The 19,592-nt window shown below is 43.9% G+C and overlaps 3 protein-coding genes across 3 annotated transcripts; all 3 read right to left on the bottom strand.

The window, feature by feature from the left end:
• Positions 1-2,672: 2,672 nt before the first annotated feature.
• Positions 2,673-8,790, bottom strand: SMCO3 (single-pass membrane protein with coiled-coil domains 3). Its single transcript, XM_074539537.1, has one exon. It carries the CDS (start codon positions 4,416-4,418, stop codon positions 3,741-3,743), a length of 678 nt encoding a protein of 225 aa, XP_074395638.1. The 5' UTR covers positions 4,419-8,790; the 3' UTR covers positions 2,673-3,740.
• Positions 8,791-9,135: 345 nt separating this feature from the next.
• ART4 (ADP-ribosyltransferase 4 (inactive) (Dombrock blood group)) lies at positions 9,136-11,964 on the bottom strand. The gene is made up of 3 exons (XM_005480736.3): positions 11,444-11,964; positions 10,203-10,920; positions 9,136-9,356 (listed from the first exon to the last, which is right to left on the bottom strand). The coding sequence occupies exons 1-3, from the start codon at positions 11,534-11,536 to the stop codon at positions 9,262-9,264; spliced, it is 906 nt and encodes a 301-aa protein (XP_005480793.1). The 5' UTR covers positions 11,537-11,964; the 3' UTR covers positions 9,136-9,261.
• A 2,232-nt stretch (positions 11,965-14,196) lies between these two features.
• Positions 14,197-19,355, bottom strand: LOC102073565 (osteocalcin). The gene is made up of 4 exons (XM_005480735.3): positions 19,184-19,355; positions 18,666-18,701; positions 16,405-16,474; positions 14,197-15,206 (listed from the first exon to the last, which is right to left on the bottom strand). The coding sequence occupies exons 1-4, from the start codon at positions 19,248-19,250 to the stop codon at positions 15,077-15,079; spliced, it is 303 nt and encodes a 100-aa protein (XP_005480792.1). The 5' UTR covers positions 19,251-19,355; the 3' UTR covers positions 14,197-15,076.
• Positions 19,356-19,592: the final 237 nt, after the last annotated feature.

Here is a 19,592-nt window from a genome sequence, read left to right on the forward strand (position 1 = left end):
CCGCCGCCGCTCGCTCCCCCTCGGAGGCCTCAACTCTATGGTTGGGGCTGGGGAGGGGCGGGAAGGCGGGGCGGGAGCGGGGACTGGCGGAGATAGAGACAGGGACCGGGATAGAGATGGCGATAGAGACAGCGATAGAGATAGCAATAGAGACCAGCGCCCAGGCGGCCCCGGCGGGCTCTGGGAGCGGGTGGACACACGCGGTGCGGGAGGGATGCTCCCGTACGGCCTGCGCTGGAAACAGGGCTGCGAAGGCGGCCTCTGCTCCCTCAAGCTCTCCAGGAGGATCCCCCAAAGTGCCCCCCGTGCCCTGAAACAAGGCAGAGCCGAGGGACGTGTGGGAAGCCGCTGTCCGTGTGTCCAGAGCGCTGTCCATGTGTGCAGAGCGCTGCGGGGGCAGGGGCTGCCCACAGCCCCAGGCCCGTTCCATGGTTTGTTGCGGGCCCGCAGCGCTGCTGCCCTGCGAGCGGGGCTGGGACCCCTCTGTACAAAATCTGATGAAAATCTGGTGCCGTCGGGCACCACAGAAGATACTCTGGTATTTGTCTCTTCCTAGAACCCCCGCCGTGGTGAACTGGTGAGGCTGGTGAACACCTGGTGGGCGCTGTTTTGTGTCATTGTCCAAAGCACAATTTCCAACAAAAGTCTACAGCTTGTGAAGAACCAGGATGAAGGTGCACAAAACATCAATGTGCAAACAAAAAAGTATGGGTGCAGGCTTAAAGAACTAGCATGTTGGGGAGGAGATGCAGAAAGGAAATTTTTCTCTGCACAGGTGGCATCTGGGAGCAGAGGTGGTCAGATTCCTGTGCAGGATTTCTAGACTCCCTGCTCCTGGTGAGCATAAAGTGCAACACAATGTTGTTATAATTTTTCAAGTAATGGAGACGCAGTTGGCTAATTTGTAAGGATCATTGCAGGATGGGTAAAGGACTATACGCTGTACATCACATTAATGCCAGCATTTAGAGTAGTCACAAGCTGCACAAAGCCAAAGTCAAGGAGCATCCTCAGAGCCAAGGCTTCAGGAGCTCTCAGTGCCTACACAGTGGTCTACACATGGTCACCCCCACCTTGTGCCTCTTTGGCATGTTCTTTTCGTATTATTCTTGTCACCAGAAAAAAATATTCAGCTGGGCAGATTTTGGTTTAAACCATACTGTTTTTCCACGTAGGTTTGGAAGCAGCTTACTCTGGTTTGGGCCGGTTTACAGTTTTTTTGAGGCTGTTCTTATTTGGAAAACATATCACAGTTTTAATTCTTAATACTTTTTCCAGAACAACAGCTTGAGTGAAAGCAGAACACTCAAGAGGATGTGATGGAAAGTTGTGGGCATACATATTCCTGTCAGGTGCCATGCCATGCCATGTAGAGGGGGATGGCTGAGTCTTCAAAGGTTAGCTGCACCTCACAAGGCTTGGGGTCTTCTGTCCTGGCACTCCTGGGCTCAGTGGGGACAGTGGAGCTGCCTCAGCCCTGACTGCTTTCTCTCAGCAGTGTCGGCCGATTTGGAGGACAATAGTCCTCTCACATTTTTCACTTGGTACTCCTGTCACACTGAGAGGCAGCTTGAAGGAGTCTGGAGGGGAAATATCAACAGACTGGTTATGACATCTTTGGAGCACCAAACATAGGACTATGGCCAGAGCATTAGAGAGAGCAGGAATTACATCTGTTTTGGAGAAGCCTGCTTTCCTTTAAGTCCACCAGGAACAAGGATATACCTAAAGGCAGTTTTATAGCTCTGTGTTCCTCATTGTGTACCTCACTTCCCCTGACACTGCTTACCATTTGCATTCAAGAACGTGTGGGCAAATTGCTTGAAAAATACAACAGATTTGTTTTTCTTTGACTCCATTGTTCTCATACAGCAATGATTGGCAACCCCTCAAAGAGCTGATTTTAATTCCTAGTTTAGAGTGTACATTTGCAGATAGAAACAGGAGCCAGGAACTCCTGCCTCTCCAACACACAGCTATTGCTGTTCTGCTGACTGACGGTCTCTGGCCTCTGCAGGAGTACCTCTAAACCGAGTGCCATCTGTGTCAGGAGACAGGAGATGTTCCATCTTGGAGAAGTGACGCCTCAGGTCACCACGTTATCCACCTCAATACCTCATGCAGGCAAGGCAGTGCTTTCTGCCACCGCTGGAGTGCCTTTCCTGGCTCACATAGCCCAGTCTGCAGCTGGTCCCAGTTTCTCAGGCCCTGGCATGTCACTGGCACCCATCTTTGCTCCTGATCCCCGGGCTTTCTCCCTGATGACTTGGCAGAGCTGCTGGGTACCAGCAGTTTCATTGCCATCTAGTGGCTTTTGTGCATAAAACAGGAGTCAGAAAATATTAGAGAGAAGAGAATAAAAACCCAACAAAACAAACAAATACCCCCCCACAAACCCCAGAGTGGAAGAGTTGTGAATCTTACCCATTTCTTTATTTCATAGGGATTATCTACTTATTAATAAATTAAGATTGCTAATATTGAATATTAGCAAACATGTATGAATTTGGATATGATGTTAGTATGGGCGAAGTGGGTACTAAAAAAAGGAAGCTATGCACAACCCTCCTAGATTGGTCTATCATGGATTAAAAAAAAAAAAAAAAAAAGAATTGCTTGTATAATGAAGCTTCTAATACTTATTTATTATTTTCAGATTAAAAAAACCTCAAACAAAACAAAGCAAGTACAGAAAAGAGAAGTCTTCCAATACTCATGTACATTTTTACTAATTCTTAAACTACCTTTTTTTCTAAGATCAAGAAAAAACAATTCACAGCAAATCACAGCAAGATACTACAAATAATGTTCTTGCTTCCAGTTTTGGTTTTAAAATCTGAAAAATAAGGACAGTTGGTAGTATATTGTGAAATGAAGAATCTGAGCATATTCTTGGCAGTCCTGCATTGGTGGGATCAGGTAAAGACTTGAAAATAACTTTAGTTTAATAGGGCTGCGATCCTGCAGGCACTTGTACGTGTGTATAATCCCACTCCAGTCAACAAAAGAGCAACTTTGCACAGAAATTTTTACATGTGGGTTGGCAGGAGCAGAGCATCACAAGCACAAGAGGTTATTCATGGTCAGGTACACCCAGAATGCAGCACTGGTTTCTCTCAGTGGTGGAGCAAGGTTGTGTCTGTTTGCATGTAGGCCCAGGCTTCTCTTACCTGCCAATCTACTGGGATTAGAGTTTATTTAAAGAAGATCTCTTCCTGGCTCCTTAGGAGGGCAGAAAATAGCAGTTAAATATGCTTCAGCTAGTTCTTGTAATTGAATTCAGTCTATCAGATTAAGCACTAAACCACAGTAAGGGTTTAGCAACCACAGATGTCTTCATAAAGCCTCCAGATGCTTTGCCTTGTTGAAATTGTTTTCTCCCTTTGTGTTGTCATCTTTGATATAGAAACACACCTTCTCACCACTACCAGTCCAGCAGTCTGTATTATTGTCTCCAGTATGAATTACAGTTCAAGGTTACCTACAGTGCTTCCCAGAAAATAAGCTTAAGGAAAGGTGCAAAGTATTTGAAACATTGCCCCCCAAATCACCTGTAAACCAGTTCTTTACTAATGTATTTCAGTGCCAGTTTCCTGAACTGTCTCTTTTCTTGTTCTGCTGCCACAAATAAGAAAATAAAATCCATCAGAAGTTTGTTTGTCATAATGAATCAAAAAGGTTTCTGCAGGCATAAGCTGCTGCAGCTGCTGTGACAGCAGGAGAGAGAACTCCACCTTCATTTACTGAACTTGCTGTCTCACCAAAGAAGTCACTTCATGTATGGCACGCTGGTACTTTTCTGAGGCTGCTTTAAACTCAGCCAGGTGCTTCTCGTAGCTCCTCACAGCTGTCAGCAGCTGGCTCCTCTCCACAGCTCCCAGGATGGCATGGAGAATCATCTCCAGGCCCAGCCCAATGATGGTGATGCTAACTCCCCCAAGAACAGAGGCCCCAATCTGCGCAAGGACGCCGATGAGCTTGCTCACAGTGAGAGTTAAATGATTGGAGCCAAGAAGTTTGATAGCTACCATTGCAGCTGTTGAAGTTGCTTCTCCAAAAATTATGGAAAAAACTCTCTGGGCTATTGCAATTTTCTCCAGCTCGGGCTCTTTGATGTCATATAGCTTCTGGTACAGCACTGGCTCGAGCTTGTCCTTCATGTCACTGTCAATCTTCTGCACCTGGTGCTGAATCTCACTCATCACTTGAATGATGTTCTCACAGTTTTCCTTGACTGTACTGCTCTCTCTCATCTCAATGGGGGTAATGGTGCAGCCCAGGTGCTCGTTCAGCACTCCAACCAGCTCGTTTGTTGCATGGAAATTTGTGGACATACAGTCAAGCAATTCCTGATGCAGATGGATCAGTTCTTGCTTTCTCTTGGGATTATCTGGGTAAAGGAGGTCACTCAATGCCATTCTTCAGAAGTAGGCTACTTCAAGAGAGAAAAGACATTTCTTACTCTGATTAACACCCATAACCATAGCCCCTAAAGAGCAGTGAATTCTGCTTTGTCTCTGCCCCACTGGTTCTTTTCATACTGAGCAGGTCAAGTCCCAAGGCATAGCTTGTAAATTTAGAAATCTTAATTCTTGTTCTGGATCTTTGCCAAGTGATTGGAAAAGCACCTTTTAAGACATTAGTTATGCTCAGAGCAACAAAAATAGGTAACAAATATGTAATGAGCAGGTTGGAAAAATAGATGTGAGCCATTGGCAACTGAAGATTGAGATTGAAACTGAACCTTGGAAACTGAAGATGGTAGAAGCTGAACTAGTTCACTAAAAAATGGAACAATCTCATCTAATCAGCAAAATTAAAGATGTGGCTTAAAGATTAAAGGGTTGGTCCAGGCACTCTTTTGTATCAGCCTATTACATCCATTTAGTGGCATTCAATTTTTCAGCAACTATGATGCTTGGTGGATATGGTTTGTGCCACAATAAAGGCATTTTATGCCAGTATAGCCTTTTTCTTCTAACATTCAAGAGAAAATGATACTATATAAGCCTTCTGTGCTTATACTAAGAAGCTTAGCCTCTGAATTCATAATGAATAGTAAAATTGTCCATAATAACCCCATCCTAACCTATATCACCTTACATACATCTCTCACTGTATTTCCTTCCCTGATATTTATTTCTTCATAAACTGCATGCCAACATAGAGTCCAAAGAGACTGAGTTAACAGTGATCATGGAGGATTTCCTTATGACTAAGATTCTGTAATCAACACTGTCACTTCCTTTAACCTTTCACTAGCTGCAAAGTGAAAGTGCTTTAACATTATTTCATCTTAAATGCAAGCATCATTGCTACAGGAGAAAACTATGAATGAGTAGGATGACTCATTTCTTTGTTGGTACTTTTCATGATCTCAGCCCTCTTTTTGCAAATCTGGGCCACTTTTGTGCAGTGCTTTGCATTTTTCTAAGATGTTTCTCTTCTTGTTAGTGCCTACATATCACAGTTAGAGCTACAAATAGTTATGTGTAGGGGACTACCCAGATTTTTCTTCTTGAAAAGATACCTTTGTGCCATTTTGGTCCTTTGTAGTTCTTGCACTATCTGTTAGCTGCAAATCATCTGACACTGACCCAGCTGTATTTTACTAAACACACCCTCCCCCACAAGGTCACTGTAGAAAACCAGAATGAATTCCACAATCCCCTGCCAACTTTTAATCTCAGTGTTGAAACACAAGCCAGTCTGAGGTTTTCTCCCCCAATATTTTGCACAGTACTGTATATTTCTTTCAGCCACTTACATTGAATCTCTGCCAAGAGAATAAACTGCTTAACACATCTTCTTATACAAGCTGTAGGGAGCCAAATACATTTACAGTAAAGGTTTGGGATTTTCTGGAAACATAAAGCCATGATAATGCAGGCTATGATTTCATATCAATCCTGCCTCAGGGATATTGCTGGCTTGCTTTCTGACTCAGTGTGATACTAAAACCTTTCCACTCCAGTGCTGTTTTGTTGTAAGGTCATTTGTTTTCCCTTATTGGTAGAAAGTGAGAAGACAAATTGTTTTAGAAGGAACAGCACTTCAACAAGCATTTTACATACTAGACAGGTGCGGAGAAGACTTTTAGAATCTGTTCATTACATATGATTATTTCAACTTCTTACATCTGCTCTAGATTTTATATCTACTAATGTTAAAATTACTTCTTACTCTTCACATTAGCACTTTCATTAGCTTTTATATTTTCCTTTTAGAATTAGGCAGGCCACATATATTTCTGTATTTCTATTTCTCCAGAGATTTCTCTGTGCAGATTTACCACAGAAACTTTTCTAATTAAACATTTACACTGCCTACCTGATTTGGTCTGAATGTTCCTGTTGAAATGTGTATGGGAGAGTAACTTCAGCCTCTTTCCCCTCTGCTCGCCTGGTGCTTTCCAGCAGCATGTGATGAGCTAGGGATCCAGAGGCTGGGCTTCAGCTGCATCCTGTGCCTGCCTGTCATTAATTCTATTGTGTGATGTTTACCCAGATTCATCTCATTTTCTTCGTCCTCTTCCCTTCCTTCCAATTTTAAGAGAATTGAGTTTACTCAATGCTAGTTCCCAATTACTAGATCCTCCAAAGCCTTCTGTTCCTGGAGAGAATGGGTACTGCACAAATCCCTCCTACCTGCTGCAGAGGTGCCATCACAGGCAGCTACAGCTGAAAGGGGATGGTGTTACTTGCTGTCCTCAGAACATAAAAGGTGTAGGACAGCACTTCTAATTCAAACAGATACAAGATTATGTTTTTTACTGGTTTCTATTGCTTGTATATATAAACATTCATGCTTGCACCTATGCCTTGAAATAATGCATTTTTGCAATGACTGCTTTTGTACACCTGCAAATTACAGAATAAAAATTGAATGGTCCCACATAAACTGAAGAATAGACACCACAGAGAGTGGAAATAGGCTTTGTCCTATTTTTGTCCTATGTGTACAAGCTAGTGTACACATGCCTTCAACCAAGCTAGACATCTTTTATGCTCTTGTCCTTAGAAAGGTGGACCTGCAGCCCACAAGGGTCTCACTAGGAACACTGCTTCCACTCTAGAGGATGGCTGAGCTCTCAGATGAAAATATAAGGTGAAACATAAAATGTGCACTTTGCAATCGCTAACGTGTTTTCATCTGAAAGCTGAGCTGCTGTATTCAACTCTAATGAACACAGTCAGAGTGCCAAACTCTCTTGTTGTCAGAGCTGTGGACATGAGAACATAAGCTACAAGAGAACACTAAATGATTTAACTGCTATAGTTCTGGAAATGTCAATTGCTTGTGACTGCTGAGTATTTTCCACTGAGAATGCCATGTAGTCCTGAAATACTTCGTGCAGTATTGAAGTGAATTGAATTGATCAGGCTGGCAGCTGCCTGTGGGTCACATTCTGGAAACTGATTTCAGGTCTTCTGTGTTTGCAGTGGATACAAATTCTTTTCTATTAGAGCCTTCATCTTTTGGAACAAGACAGAAAATAATTTGAACAATATGAAGACAGTTTTGTTCCTGCTTTACTCTGGATCTTTTGGGAGGATTAATAGCTATTATTGCAGGCCTATTGAGTTGGAGGAAAATACTTGATATGGGGTGTCAGTCATCCTTCCTTGCTGCAGTTTGCCAGGTCTCTGATGTCATGAGAGTAGAAGAGGTGTGGAGGCCCAGACTCAGCTCTGAACAGCAGTGAAGGCTAAAATCAATTTTGCCATTTTGTGCAATTTCAGACCCCTTTTGCCATGGGAAAGAAATGGAGGAAAAGGCAGATGGTTGAACTGAGTTCTGAAAATAAGGTTTTGAAAGTATACAGTGGGACAGGAAGTTGCAATTGCTTGAACACTGCTAACTACACATCTAACCACAGCAATAGCTGATGCAATGTCTGCTGCAACCAGCTCAGCTTTACAGGGCTCTGGCACAAGCAAAGGCAACATCAGGAGCAGTCTCTGAGCTGCACACTATCCCAGGAGTGTATCTCTGGTTGGCCTTGTGAGAACTCAGAGGTGCAAGCAGAAGGACATAATTTTCTTAGCAGTCAAAATGGTATCATGATGGGCACCCAAGCAAGCACAATGTTTTGGGCTTCCACCTACCAAGGGATGCTTGCACCATCTAGTCAGTGTATTATCTGGCTAATAGAAATCATTTTAAGGGAACTGTAACATGACAAAACATGTCATTACTCAGTCTTCATTTGCTTTGTCCCTTGAACGTAGATGTTATGAGTTTGACTTTGCTGTGTCTATTCCCCCCACCCAAAAAACTGTGTAGACCCACCAGTATATGCAAACTGAAGGATTATAGTTCTGAGGATGATGCAAAGTAGTTGTTTTCTAGGACTTGCACAAAATTACCAAAAGCCATCACAATGTAAGAATAATTAATTTACAGCACTTCCCTTACTTTGGAGAATGCAAGTCAAAGTCATACTTCCTGCAGCCATCAGGGAAAGAATACTTCCAGCTGTTTACGCCATATTTTTCTGGCTGCTTGGCAAGGTCCCAGCAAAGGCTGTCAAGAAATTTTTCTGTGTTTTCTTCCAATTAATGTCTTGGGGAAGAATGGGTCAGCTGGGCTAGCAGTTTGGAAAATTGATTTCAGAAATGTCACAATCTAGCAAAAAATATATCCACCTTTATTCCTCTGTAATTCCCCTGTAATAACAACTTCTGGATTTCCTCTGTTTGCTTTTGAGAGTCAGACATCATTCCAGAAATATTTGTTCATCTTTTTTTTAAGAGTGGCAAAGAAAGGCTGTTCAGGGTCTGCCAGAATCTTCACAACTTAATGCACTTCTCTGTCTCTTCAGCCAACACAATAATCCAACTCCTCAATGCAATCTTGGCACCACCTCTCTCTGCTCCCAAAGGGGATGTGCACAGCTGCCCAATTACCCACTTGAATTTACTGCCATAGTGCCTTCCACATCCCACAGACTGACTCTTTCTCACTAAAAATAAAGCTATGAAGAGATCTGTAAGGAGTCCAAAGTCCCTGTGTATCTTTCTTGAATGCCTCAGGACAAAGCTGTCTTCAGTGAAGGTCATCCCTGATCTAGTCTTCAGAAAGGCCATAGATAACCTTCCTCCTACCTGAATGGTACAGGGAATGTCTGTTTGGATTAACCAGGCTGAATGTTCCAGTCTCAGCTGCTGAGTTGGAGCTGAAAGCAAAGGGAAGATTGAACCTTCTGTAGCAGCAAGAACTCCAAAGGCTCCTTGTACATATCTGGATGCAGCCAGAAAATCAGAGACTGTGGGCCAAGCACAGGGAAACTCCAAGCACACTTGGGAGAATGGCAGAGGCGAGTGCAGTATAACCACTGTTCTTGCTTCTTGAAGCTGAAAGAAAATAAAGAGAGCAGTCATTCAGACCTCTATTCACTGCCTAAAGCTTTTTGGTTTTGCTAACACAACCTCTGCCCACAAAGGTCTTTTTCTCAACTCTGTCTATTATTTTGGCTTTGGAGGCACAAACCCTCATTCCTAAATTATAGTTTTGAGCTCAAAGATCACATTGACACACTGCTGAACAAAGAGACAAAAGCAAGGACTGGTGGTAGACTCACAGAAAGGCAGGGATGTGAAATAGGCCCTATGAGGTATTCCAGCATAGAGCTCTCTCTATAACCAGGAAACTCGGTGTGTTCTTTGTCAAAGGATACCTTTTGTCCCTGCTAGGAGAGAGGTCACTGTTAAATGACAGTAGCTTTGTTTACGCTTCTCTCAGCTTGCCAGAGATAAGTGTGGAAGTGTTAGCTTGCCACAGTTGTAGTGAAACAAAGCCTAGAACAGTCCTGAAATGTGAAGTGTAGCAGTATTGCAAGACACCAGCATAGATTGCTTAGTTCAAGAAAATCTCACCCACTCTTGCAATAACAATGCTGGGGACCCAAAGCCATGAGTACTGCAACATCCTTGCAGTGACACTTGGGATAAATGGGGTCTGCAAAGAACCTTGAGACCTGCTGATTCATCTTTAGTGAGCTGTGGGATTGTCCCAGGTTTCACAGCAAACTGAAACAGGGTAAAAGCTGGGTCTTGGGGTTCTCATAGGCAAACACAGCAGGTGAGCTACAGGTTTGGCCTTGAGTGTGGCCCCATGTGGGTGCAGCTGGTGAGGGCTGCCTGGGGCAGTGGAGAGCAGCCTGTCCTGTGCCCCCTTGCATGGGAACCTGTGTACAATACCTTCCACCAGCTGGCACTGGTACTTGCTGTAGTTCCCCACAGAATGCAGATGCAACCGGTTACCCTGCTGGGTTTGAAGGAAGCTTTTGACAAGAAATATCTCATAAGGGGGAATGAGGACTTCCTTCTCAGATGTGTGGTAAGAAAAGCCTTGCATAGCTGCTCCCAGACAAGTGGTCACTGTGAACAAAGTTTCATTCCCAAACTTCTGAGCTTCACTCCTGAGGTGGGAGGTAGAAGTGAAACGGCCAAATCGCACCCTGCTGCCTTCCTTGGCCTCGATATATAAATCCTTTACACCCCTGTGCACCTGGTAGCACTTATGTTTCCCCATGCTGCTCTGCCATTCCTTCAATATCTGGATAGCAGTTGTTAGGTAGAAGTGAAAGTATTTAAAGCTGAAGTTGTGTCTGTAGTGCTCTGGAGAGATTCCTGCCGTGGATGTGGCCCAGTTCAGCTGGGAGTGAAGGGAGGAGTTCATGGAGTAAGCCATGAGGGCTGTGGCATGGCTGTCACGCATTTCCCTCAGCAGACCTACAGGGCTCTTCAGCAAAGCCTCCTGAGCCTTCTTCCAGAGACGCAGATAGTCCTTGTTAGCAGCTATTTCCTTTTGGAAATAGTCTCCTTGCTCCAGTTCTTCCATCATCTCCTCCCTGCACCCCAGATACTGGTCATCAAACGCTAGCAGAGCCATATCCATGGGGATGGGGGATACAGCCTGCAACACAAAAGCAAATGAAGATAAGCATCAGAAGTGTGAATTTTTTGTTTAACTTTGTAGATGCAAGCCAAGTTTTTCTCTACCCTTTCCTTGCCTCTTTGTCATTATTGGCAGAGCAAGCGAGGCAGGTAGCAAATCTTTAGCAAAACCCTCCTGAACCACCTCAGGTTGTTGTCTATACCCCACCACAGGTCAGGATGACAGAGTTCTTAATTGATATGGATGTGCTACGTTAGAATCTCCCAGGAGCATTGGTCAATATAGACAGGCTGGAAAATGAGAGGAAAGATTCCATTAGGTCTACTCACAAACACTCTATGAAATCATCTGGCTGCAAACAAGAGGAAAATTCCAACCAAGTAACTAAAACAAATTAAGACAGGTAAGAAATGGAACAGAGGAACTGAAAGCAGAAAAGTTTAAGTTGAACCCAAAACTCCTTAAAGAACACGTTTCAAATGGAAAAAAAAAATCTGTGGTATAAGCAATTTCATTATTTCAAATAAAGAACAATATTTACCTCTTTTATCAATATTTGTGAGAAGATCAGCAGCAGGAGGCTGCCCAGTGTCACCAGCTTCCCAGAGTCCACCCAAGACACTGTAAAGAACATTTTTTTTTTAAGGAAAGGTAATTTGCACCTATTTCTTTCTGTTTTTCTTTGAACTGGAAAATTCTGCAGTTTGTAATTTTCACTGAGGTTTTCGTGGCTGTTCTTCAACCAGAGATCATTTGCCAAATTCTCACTGCAATTCAGAAGTCATTAATCAGTCCAAGCAGACAATTTACTGGTAGAAATGTGCCCAAAATCCATAAGGAAGGTCTGGTTGCACCAACTTCAGCTGGCATGAATGTCCATCACCTTGACAGTTCTTTTGATTCCAAGGTATTTGGTGTTGTTCTTGCAAATCGGAAGAAAACCATGGCTTGGAGAAGTCTAAGGCACTCCTCCTAAGGAGGGGTGTGTCAGGGTGACTGCTCCCTGGTTAAGAGTTTAAAAGCTCTTTTCAAGAAGTTGACTCTGATAAAGCCAACACAGAAGTGCAGGGTAGGTTGGGATCTCATCTGGAAGCAGTGATAACCTAACTCTCCTCCTCCTTATCACCCCCTGCTTTCTACTCCTGTGTGCCAATCCTCCTCCTACAGCATTGCAGAGTGCCACTTTGCTGGACTGTTTGCACTGGCACAGCCAAAATGAGCGTGTAAAAGCAGATCCTGTGCTGAGACAAACCTTTCTCTAGCAGCTGCTTTCTGGACACCCTTCCAAATACTGGCAGTGAGTTATTCACCCAGAGAGCCCCATGGCCTCTGATAACTTTTCTGTGTAAAAGGAAAAAAGGCCAAGAACAGTCAAGGCTTTGGATCTGACTACAGAAAAGTGAAGCCCATTTTCCATTGCCTGGTAATGCTAGTTTGGGTGAAGGGGGCGCCTCCAGACATGGAGTGATTCCCTGAGATAAGGGAGGTTTGTGAAGCTGCTTGGAGTCTGTGGACAGACTGTCTACAAAGTATTGCTGAGATAGGGTGGGGGGCAACATAAAGGTCTCATACTGGGCTCCTTTCAAAGCAGTTGCTGCAGGTGACATGAGATGATGCCATGAAGTGCCATGAAGTGATGGATGCAGACTACCTACTTCTCCATCCTGGAATGTCTCTGTTACCTTGGGCTGTATTTCACAAAGTGATTGTTTGACTGCTAAAAGTGAGTTCACAGGAGGGCTCACGAATTTATTCAGAGGCAGCTCCACCTCTGTTTGTGTAGAGATAAAGCAGACCTAAACTGGGACAGGCTCCCTTGGGAGCTTGGCAGTCATGATAAACACCCCCACTAAAATGTCAGTTCAGCTGCATATAATCCACTTGTAAATTATGTCCCTGGTTTTCCCCTCTGACCTGTAAGTGAATGTTTCGTATGAAGGGAATCAGGAGGACAGGAATTTCTATTTCCAAACGCAAGTTATCATTAACGACAACAAATACAAAGGCCGAAAGATGGCAGCAGAGGATTTGTGGCGGTGCATACCGCTGCATTGACCAAGTGACAATCGAATTCCTCCTTTTCAGCAGTAAATTTGTAACGTTATCTGAGTGCTCAGATCCCCAAAGGTCATAATGACTTCAGCCCATGAAGAGATCTGATGACACAGAGCAGATGACATAATGGAGGCCTCCGGGTGTAACTCTTTTTGCCTGAAAAAAATATTTACTGAAAGAGAGAGAAAGAATATAAAACTAACAGAAAGATGCAAATAGAGACAGGAAAATTTTTGTGCTAACAAAAGCATACAACAACCAAAATACCCCTATTCTATTAGTACACTGGATATGAGGATTCTGCTAATCTCTCTGGTATTTTTCCAAGCAAAAATTTCACTATTTTCAATTAAGCACTCTGTTAATTTTTACTAGATGGCGTTCAGAGGAGGATTTTACTGTGAGCAGTGAAGCCCCGATAGTTTATGTCAATAGAGGAACCAGTCACAGGCGCTGGACCAAGACATGCAGAGAAGGCATTTATTGTCTTCTCTTCGGCCAAAATCAGTGTCAGCAGTGCAAGCCACAGCAGCTCGCCAAGCAAAGCAGCCACCTCTGTGGACTTCTCCTGTGTCCTTACTGCAGGACAAGGCTTTTCTGGCCCTCCTCTCCCTCAGTGTCACAGAGTGCTGAACCTATGACCTAAATTTCAGCGTCATCATTTCTAATTCACTCTGGGGCATGGGAGGGGAGAAGGAAGCATCATGCACTGGGTTCCTGCTCCTGAGACTTCACAAAAGCAGGCCGTGTCTTCCAGGCATCTCGCTTACCTCAGGTAGAGGTTGTACAAAGGAACAGAAAGAAGCAGCAGACCAGCCTGCTTTACATAGCAGTATTTATTGCAGTGAGCAGCTGAGGGTGGTTGCACCAGCTCACATGTAACCAGAGATTTGACTCTGCCAGATTCCTGAGCATCCGCAGTCCCTGTCCTTGGAGGTGTGATCTGCTGTCCACCCCTCAGGGAAGGAAAGCTGACAGAGTAAATTAGGAAGGTTATGCAGAAAGCTGCTAAGGTACAATATTAATGCCAGAGGACAGAATGAAGTAGTGCAGAGGGAAGACGATATGTGGATAAAAGGATAAAAACACATGTACGTTTTATATATATATATATAGCTACCAATTGTCTCGAATAAACAAAATGCTGCCCCAATTTCAATTCATCCTTGAACAAATTTTCTTTTTTTTTTAAATTTCATAATGTTTATAGCATTGTTTTCTTTTTCTTTTAATTGTTTTTAGCTGTCTAGGTACTTCAAGCACAAATGCAAAAGCAACAGAGGAGAAGAGCATTTGTTTTTTGGGGTTTTTTTTGTTCTGCTGGGTATTTTTAGTTTCACTAGGAGCTGGTTGGGGAAAAAAGAAACAAAACCAAAACCAAAAAACCAGAAAAACCAAGAGAATTCAAAGTCTTTTTTTACAGTCATGAAAAGCAGTACATAAATGTTGGGATCATCTAAAAGGACTCCTTAAACACACCTTTTGAGATTTATTTATTGTTGCTATACAGCAAATTTTATGACAGAGTAATCAGAAGAGTGTACCAGAAGCTGATTGCTCAGTGTTTGCACACTCCTATCTTTACAAATGATCCTACTGTGATGCATATTTAATGTGATTATACTACATGAAAATACTGAACTTTCCCATTAATTGGAACAGGAGGCAGGTGTTCTTCCTTCTTCACAGTGAGCATCCCAGGATCAGATCCATCACATTTACACACACTGTGACATTCTTCTTCCATAATCCTCCTGTATTTTGCAGAAGAGGATAAGAGATCTAGTGATGTTTCTAAAGCATGCAGTGGTTTTCTTGAAATTAATCCCTGTTTTCCCAATATTATTTGCTGGGGATTCAGGTGGAAAGAAATAAGACAGGGTCTTCTGGTGAAGCTCAAAATACAATAAAAGTTGTTTAAAGAGAGACTTTATTGATGAAAGGAAGTTAATGGAAGCTCAACAAGTGGGATAATCCCAGCCTTGGTGTTCCAGCTGGTTGGGACACAACAGAAGAAGATGCCAGTCCAGATGCTTTCCTTCCCTCCTTCCCAAGCACAGCTTCTTTCTCCTGTGGGGTTTGGAGTGCTCCAAGCCAAGGAGCAGAGACCTTGCCACGGTCAGTACCTGCCAAAGAAGCGGTTGTAGGCCAGGGCAAACCCCACTTGGTCAGAGAGATAGTCACAGGGGGGGTAGTTCTCGCAGCGCTCGTGCATCTGCTCCATCGGGCTTTTGTAGTACTCCAGGTACCTGCAGGAGACACAGACACCGCTCTGCAGGTTCAGCCCAGGCACTGGGGGCTGCTCATACACCTGACACTGACAGGAAAGAAGTGATCCTCTGGAGCAATGCTCCCTGCAATCCTCCAGGGAGACCCAGCAGAGCACTGGTCATGCTGAGTTAAACGTCTGCTTGCACAGGGTTAGGCTGCTTGATCGATGCTGGGAAATATGGGGTTGAACCCAAATTAAATCGATTGCTCTTGAGGTTTTACCAGCAAAGTATACCACAGAAGCTGTAAGGATTTGGCTTTTTTTTTTTTGTCTTCAATTTCATTCCCCACCTAGGCAGGAGTTTTTTTCCCTTTGTTATTTATTTAATTATATATTTATTTTATTATTTCCTGCTTACCTTTATTTTTGCCCACTAGCCATTATTTTCCTTTAGCTTAAACACCTCTCTCTAACAATCCTCACTTCTGTTGTAGACAGGAGCATTATCTCCATGTAGTTTTTTCTCTTCATTTTTGCCAGGCTAAGAAAGTCCAAATATTTTCACTGTGCATCCAAAGTGTACAGTCTCAGCTGTACACTTTGGATATCATTCTCAATTCCTCTTCTATGTTTGGTTAATCTTTCCTGAAGACGGTATACACCACTACAGATATCTCACCAGTACCTCATGAATTTCTGTATTTGAAAGAGTAGCTTAATAACCTCTTCCAGAAAATGTATGAAGAACTTCCCTGCATTATCTGAAATTTCTCAAATAGCCTACTTTTTGGCACAAGTAAATACATGTTCTACAGCTTTAGAAAGAACAGACAATCTGATCGAGCCTTATTCCTGCAACAAAGCTGTTGTGGGAAACCAGAGGCAATGACCAAGGCTCTATGATTCTCATTATCCTAAAAATTGGTTCTGACGACCCTGTAGGTTGGAGCACCTTATAATCTGTACCCCGCTGTCTCCATAGCTAGCACAGTAGTGCTATCTTTCTCCCTGGGAGGAATACTAGAGTCCAGCTATGAGCCTTCAAATGGGTTTTAATGAATAAAAGAACCATTTTTCCATTACCGAATGTCTCCTACAGCCTTTCTCCTTCAATACATGAAGGTAATAATATAGATATACAACAAAATAATGCCTTGTCATGCCCTATGGCCTTCCCACCACTTCTTCAGAGCAGGTCCAGGGTCCAGCTCTCAGCCCAGCTCCTGAGCTGTTACCATTCATAAGGACTGGCTCTCTTCTTCCTCTTCACAAAGGCATTGGCAACTTCTTTGTTGATCTTGATGCCTGCCAAGAGAGAGCACATCAGGTTAGAGATGCAGCACTGAAACACACAGACCAGTCTGTGGAACTGATCCTCACTCGGGGTCACCAAATGTTGAATTCGCAGGCAACTCCAGCATGGGAAGAGACAAGAATCTTGACTCCATGTTTCAGAAGGCTGATTTATTATTTTATGATATACATTATGTTAAAAGAAAATTATATATTAAAACTGCACTAAAGAATGGAAGAAAGGTTTTCATCAGAAGGCTGGCAAGGAAAAAGAATGGAAAAGAATGATAATAAAATCTTGTGACTGACCAGAGTCCAAGACAGCTGGACTGTGATTGGCCATTAATTAAAAACAATCACATGACACCAGTCAAAGATGCACCTGTTGCATTCCATAGCAGCAGATAATCATTGTTTACATTTCATTTCTGAGGCCTCTTGGCTTCTCAGGAGAAAAATCCTACTTAAAGGATTTTTCATAAAATATGTCTGTGACCCCAGTCCAACCTCTGAAAAGCAGAATCTGCTTTCTTCACAAGCAAATGACTTCCACAAACCATCCTAGTGTTCCGTCCATCTCTCCCCATTCCACTGTCCACTCATAGCTCCCTCATCACTGCAGCCTTCATATCTCCATGAAGCAAGGGCTTTTTCTCTCATAAACTCAATTTCCTTATCACAGAACATAATCTGAGTCTGCAGCAAATGTGCAGGAGGCATAAAATATGAATAAGAACAAAATTAGGAGAATGGCACCCTCTCTCCCTGGCCTAGTTAATTTTAGAGTCCTGGCTTCCTTTCTGTGTCTGGACTCTGACTGAGAATGATGTGGGATAGCAACCACAAGACCTTAAAGCACCTCCAATGAGCCATGAGCAACAGGCAGCACACAGAAATAACAGTGCTCACATGTACAGAGCTCCGTGAAAGGTGAAGAGTATAAAATAGTGACAGTAAACATCACCCAGTGAGAAATTCACCCAAGATGTGTAAAGATTCCAACATTCAGGACCTGGAGAACATGAGAGATGTTTCAGCCATGAGAGCATTTGTCCCTGCTCTCCACTAACACGTTATGTCTGCAGATTTCTTCTTTGCTCCCTTGATTTGTCATTGTGCCAACACCGTGGTCCTGTGAAGGACCCCACAAACACCAGGCACAGCCACTTCCCAGCCCCAGCCAGAGCTCAGCACAGCCCAGCCTCACTCCATGGGATGGTCCCACAACAGCAGAGGTGGGCACAGGTGCTGGCACAGCAGCAACACAGGCAGCAGCACACCAATACACATTTCAGCATGGAAACTGCCAAATTGTTGCTGTCTTTGGGGGAAAAAAGATTCTCAGATCTCTGCCTGTGGGGAGATGGTGGGTTTTGTCCCTTCCCTCATCATCATGGAGTGTTTGGCTGTGTTTCTCTTCGGAGGTGAGAGGTACCCCATCTCAAGCAAACTGAGCTTTAGTTTGGATCAAAATATTGACTACACAGAAACTGCCAGTTAATGAATTGTCAGAAACTATCACCTTTCCCTGAATAGTCTTTACATCTTTTTTTCCTCTTTCCCAATCTGTGTTTGTATTGGCTCACTGGAAAAATACCAGCTTTCATGCTTCTCAGCAGCAATGTTATCCTTTAAAGTGTGAGAAAGGAGAGACATGAGAGGACAAAAAGGATTTTCCATACAGATTTCTGCCAGGATCAGCTTGCTGCCAAAGTTGTGAACAACCCAAGGTGTGCAAATCCCAGCATCCCAGGTGACCTGACAGGAGGGACTCGGGAGCAGCCAAGGAAGCCCCTCTCATTCAGGGTTTCCTTGTTGCAGGATTTGGCAGGGATGTCACAACCCATTGATGTGGGCAGCCTCTGCTCTCAGAGCGGCCTGGGGATGAGCAGACACTCTGGGCAGCTCTCTGAGGGCAGGTCAGAGCAGGGATGCTCTGCCAACCACCTGCACACCGTGAGCAGTGCTGGCCTTGCTGCTGCAGGGGCACTGGCTGCCCTCCTGTCATCTGCTCACACCAGAGGGGCTCTGTTTGCTGCACATGCTCCTGCCCCTCAGGCACTGCAGAGTTTGGGAGTGAAAAGGGAAGAGTTAGAGAGGGACTCAGCATGGTTCTTGTTCAGCTCTTGAACATGTCAAAGTGGAGAAAGAAGGCAAGATGCAGGAGAATGAAGCTGAGCATCAGGCAAAATGATATACTCACTGTCAGCACTGAGAGATCCTGAGGGTTCTTTGGGATCTGGAAGACAGACAGACAGACAGACAGAAAGGAGTCTGCTTGTGAGTCCTTCTATGCTTGTGAGTCATCCTCCTCTGTAACTGAATCCCACCACTGACTGATCCTGCTCCCCCCACTTACATAGAAGCTCTGTTTCTCCCAAAATGGTTTTATTAACACCCATCATTTAGAAAGAGACTAAATGATAAACCAGTTGAAATCTTAAACATATTAAAAATGTTCAAATTCCCTGCTGCAATTCAATATGCAGCAGAGGTGGGGGTGAGTGACCAGTGGAAGAAGATGCCCAGCAAAAGATGGGGGTCTCTGCTGCCAAGCCCTCTCTCATCCATGACTCTCCAGCAGAGACCTGAAGCTGTGCAATGACTGGGGGTGATCTCCTCCCCCCAGAGCTCTGTGTCTCTCCCAGACTGGAGGGAGGCTGACAGCAAGCTGCAGGGCTCAGCAGCTCTGAGAGCCTTCCTGGGAAGATGTCCCCTTACCTTTCTCACAACAGCAGAGTGCTGCCAGGGCCAGAGTCAGGATCAGCAGTGCCAGCAGACTCCTCATGTCTTCTTTGGCTGTGCTAGTCTCCCTAACCTCAGAGCTTTCCTGGAGGTTATTGAAGTTCTCCGGGGCTTGCTTTTGGGCAGCAGTTTATATCCTGTGATTTCTTGGAGAGATCAGGGGTCTGGCTTGTGTTCCTGTGTGTGTGCTCCAAAACAAAGCCCGTCCTTTGGGCTGGGAGATACCGAGTCCTGGCAGTCATTTTGGCATCCATCTCATGGCTCGGGGCATTTCCAGAAGATGTTATCTGAAGTTTTAAATGGGGTTGTTGAAGAAAAACAACTGGATTTAAAAAATCATTTTTCTTACAAACTTGAAAGTCATTCTGTCATGCTGGAAAGCCAG

This window comes from Zonotrichia albicollis, chromosome 4, assembly GCF_047830755.1.
Source record: "Zonotrichia albicollis isolate bZonAlb1 chromosome 4, bZonAlb1.hap1, whole genome shotgun sequence".
In the NCBI taxonomy this organism is placed as follows: domain Eukaryota; kingdom Metazoa; phylum Chordata; class Aves; order Passeriformes; family Passerellidae; genus Zonotrichia; species Zonotrichia albicollis.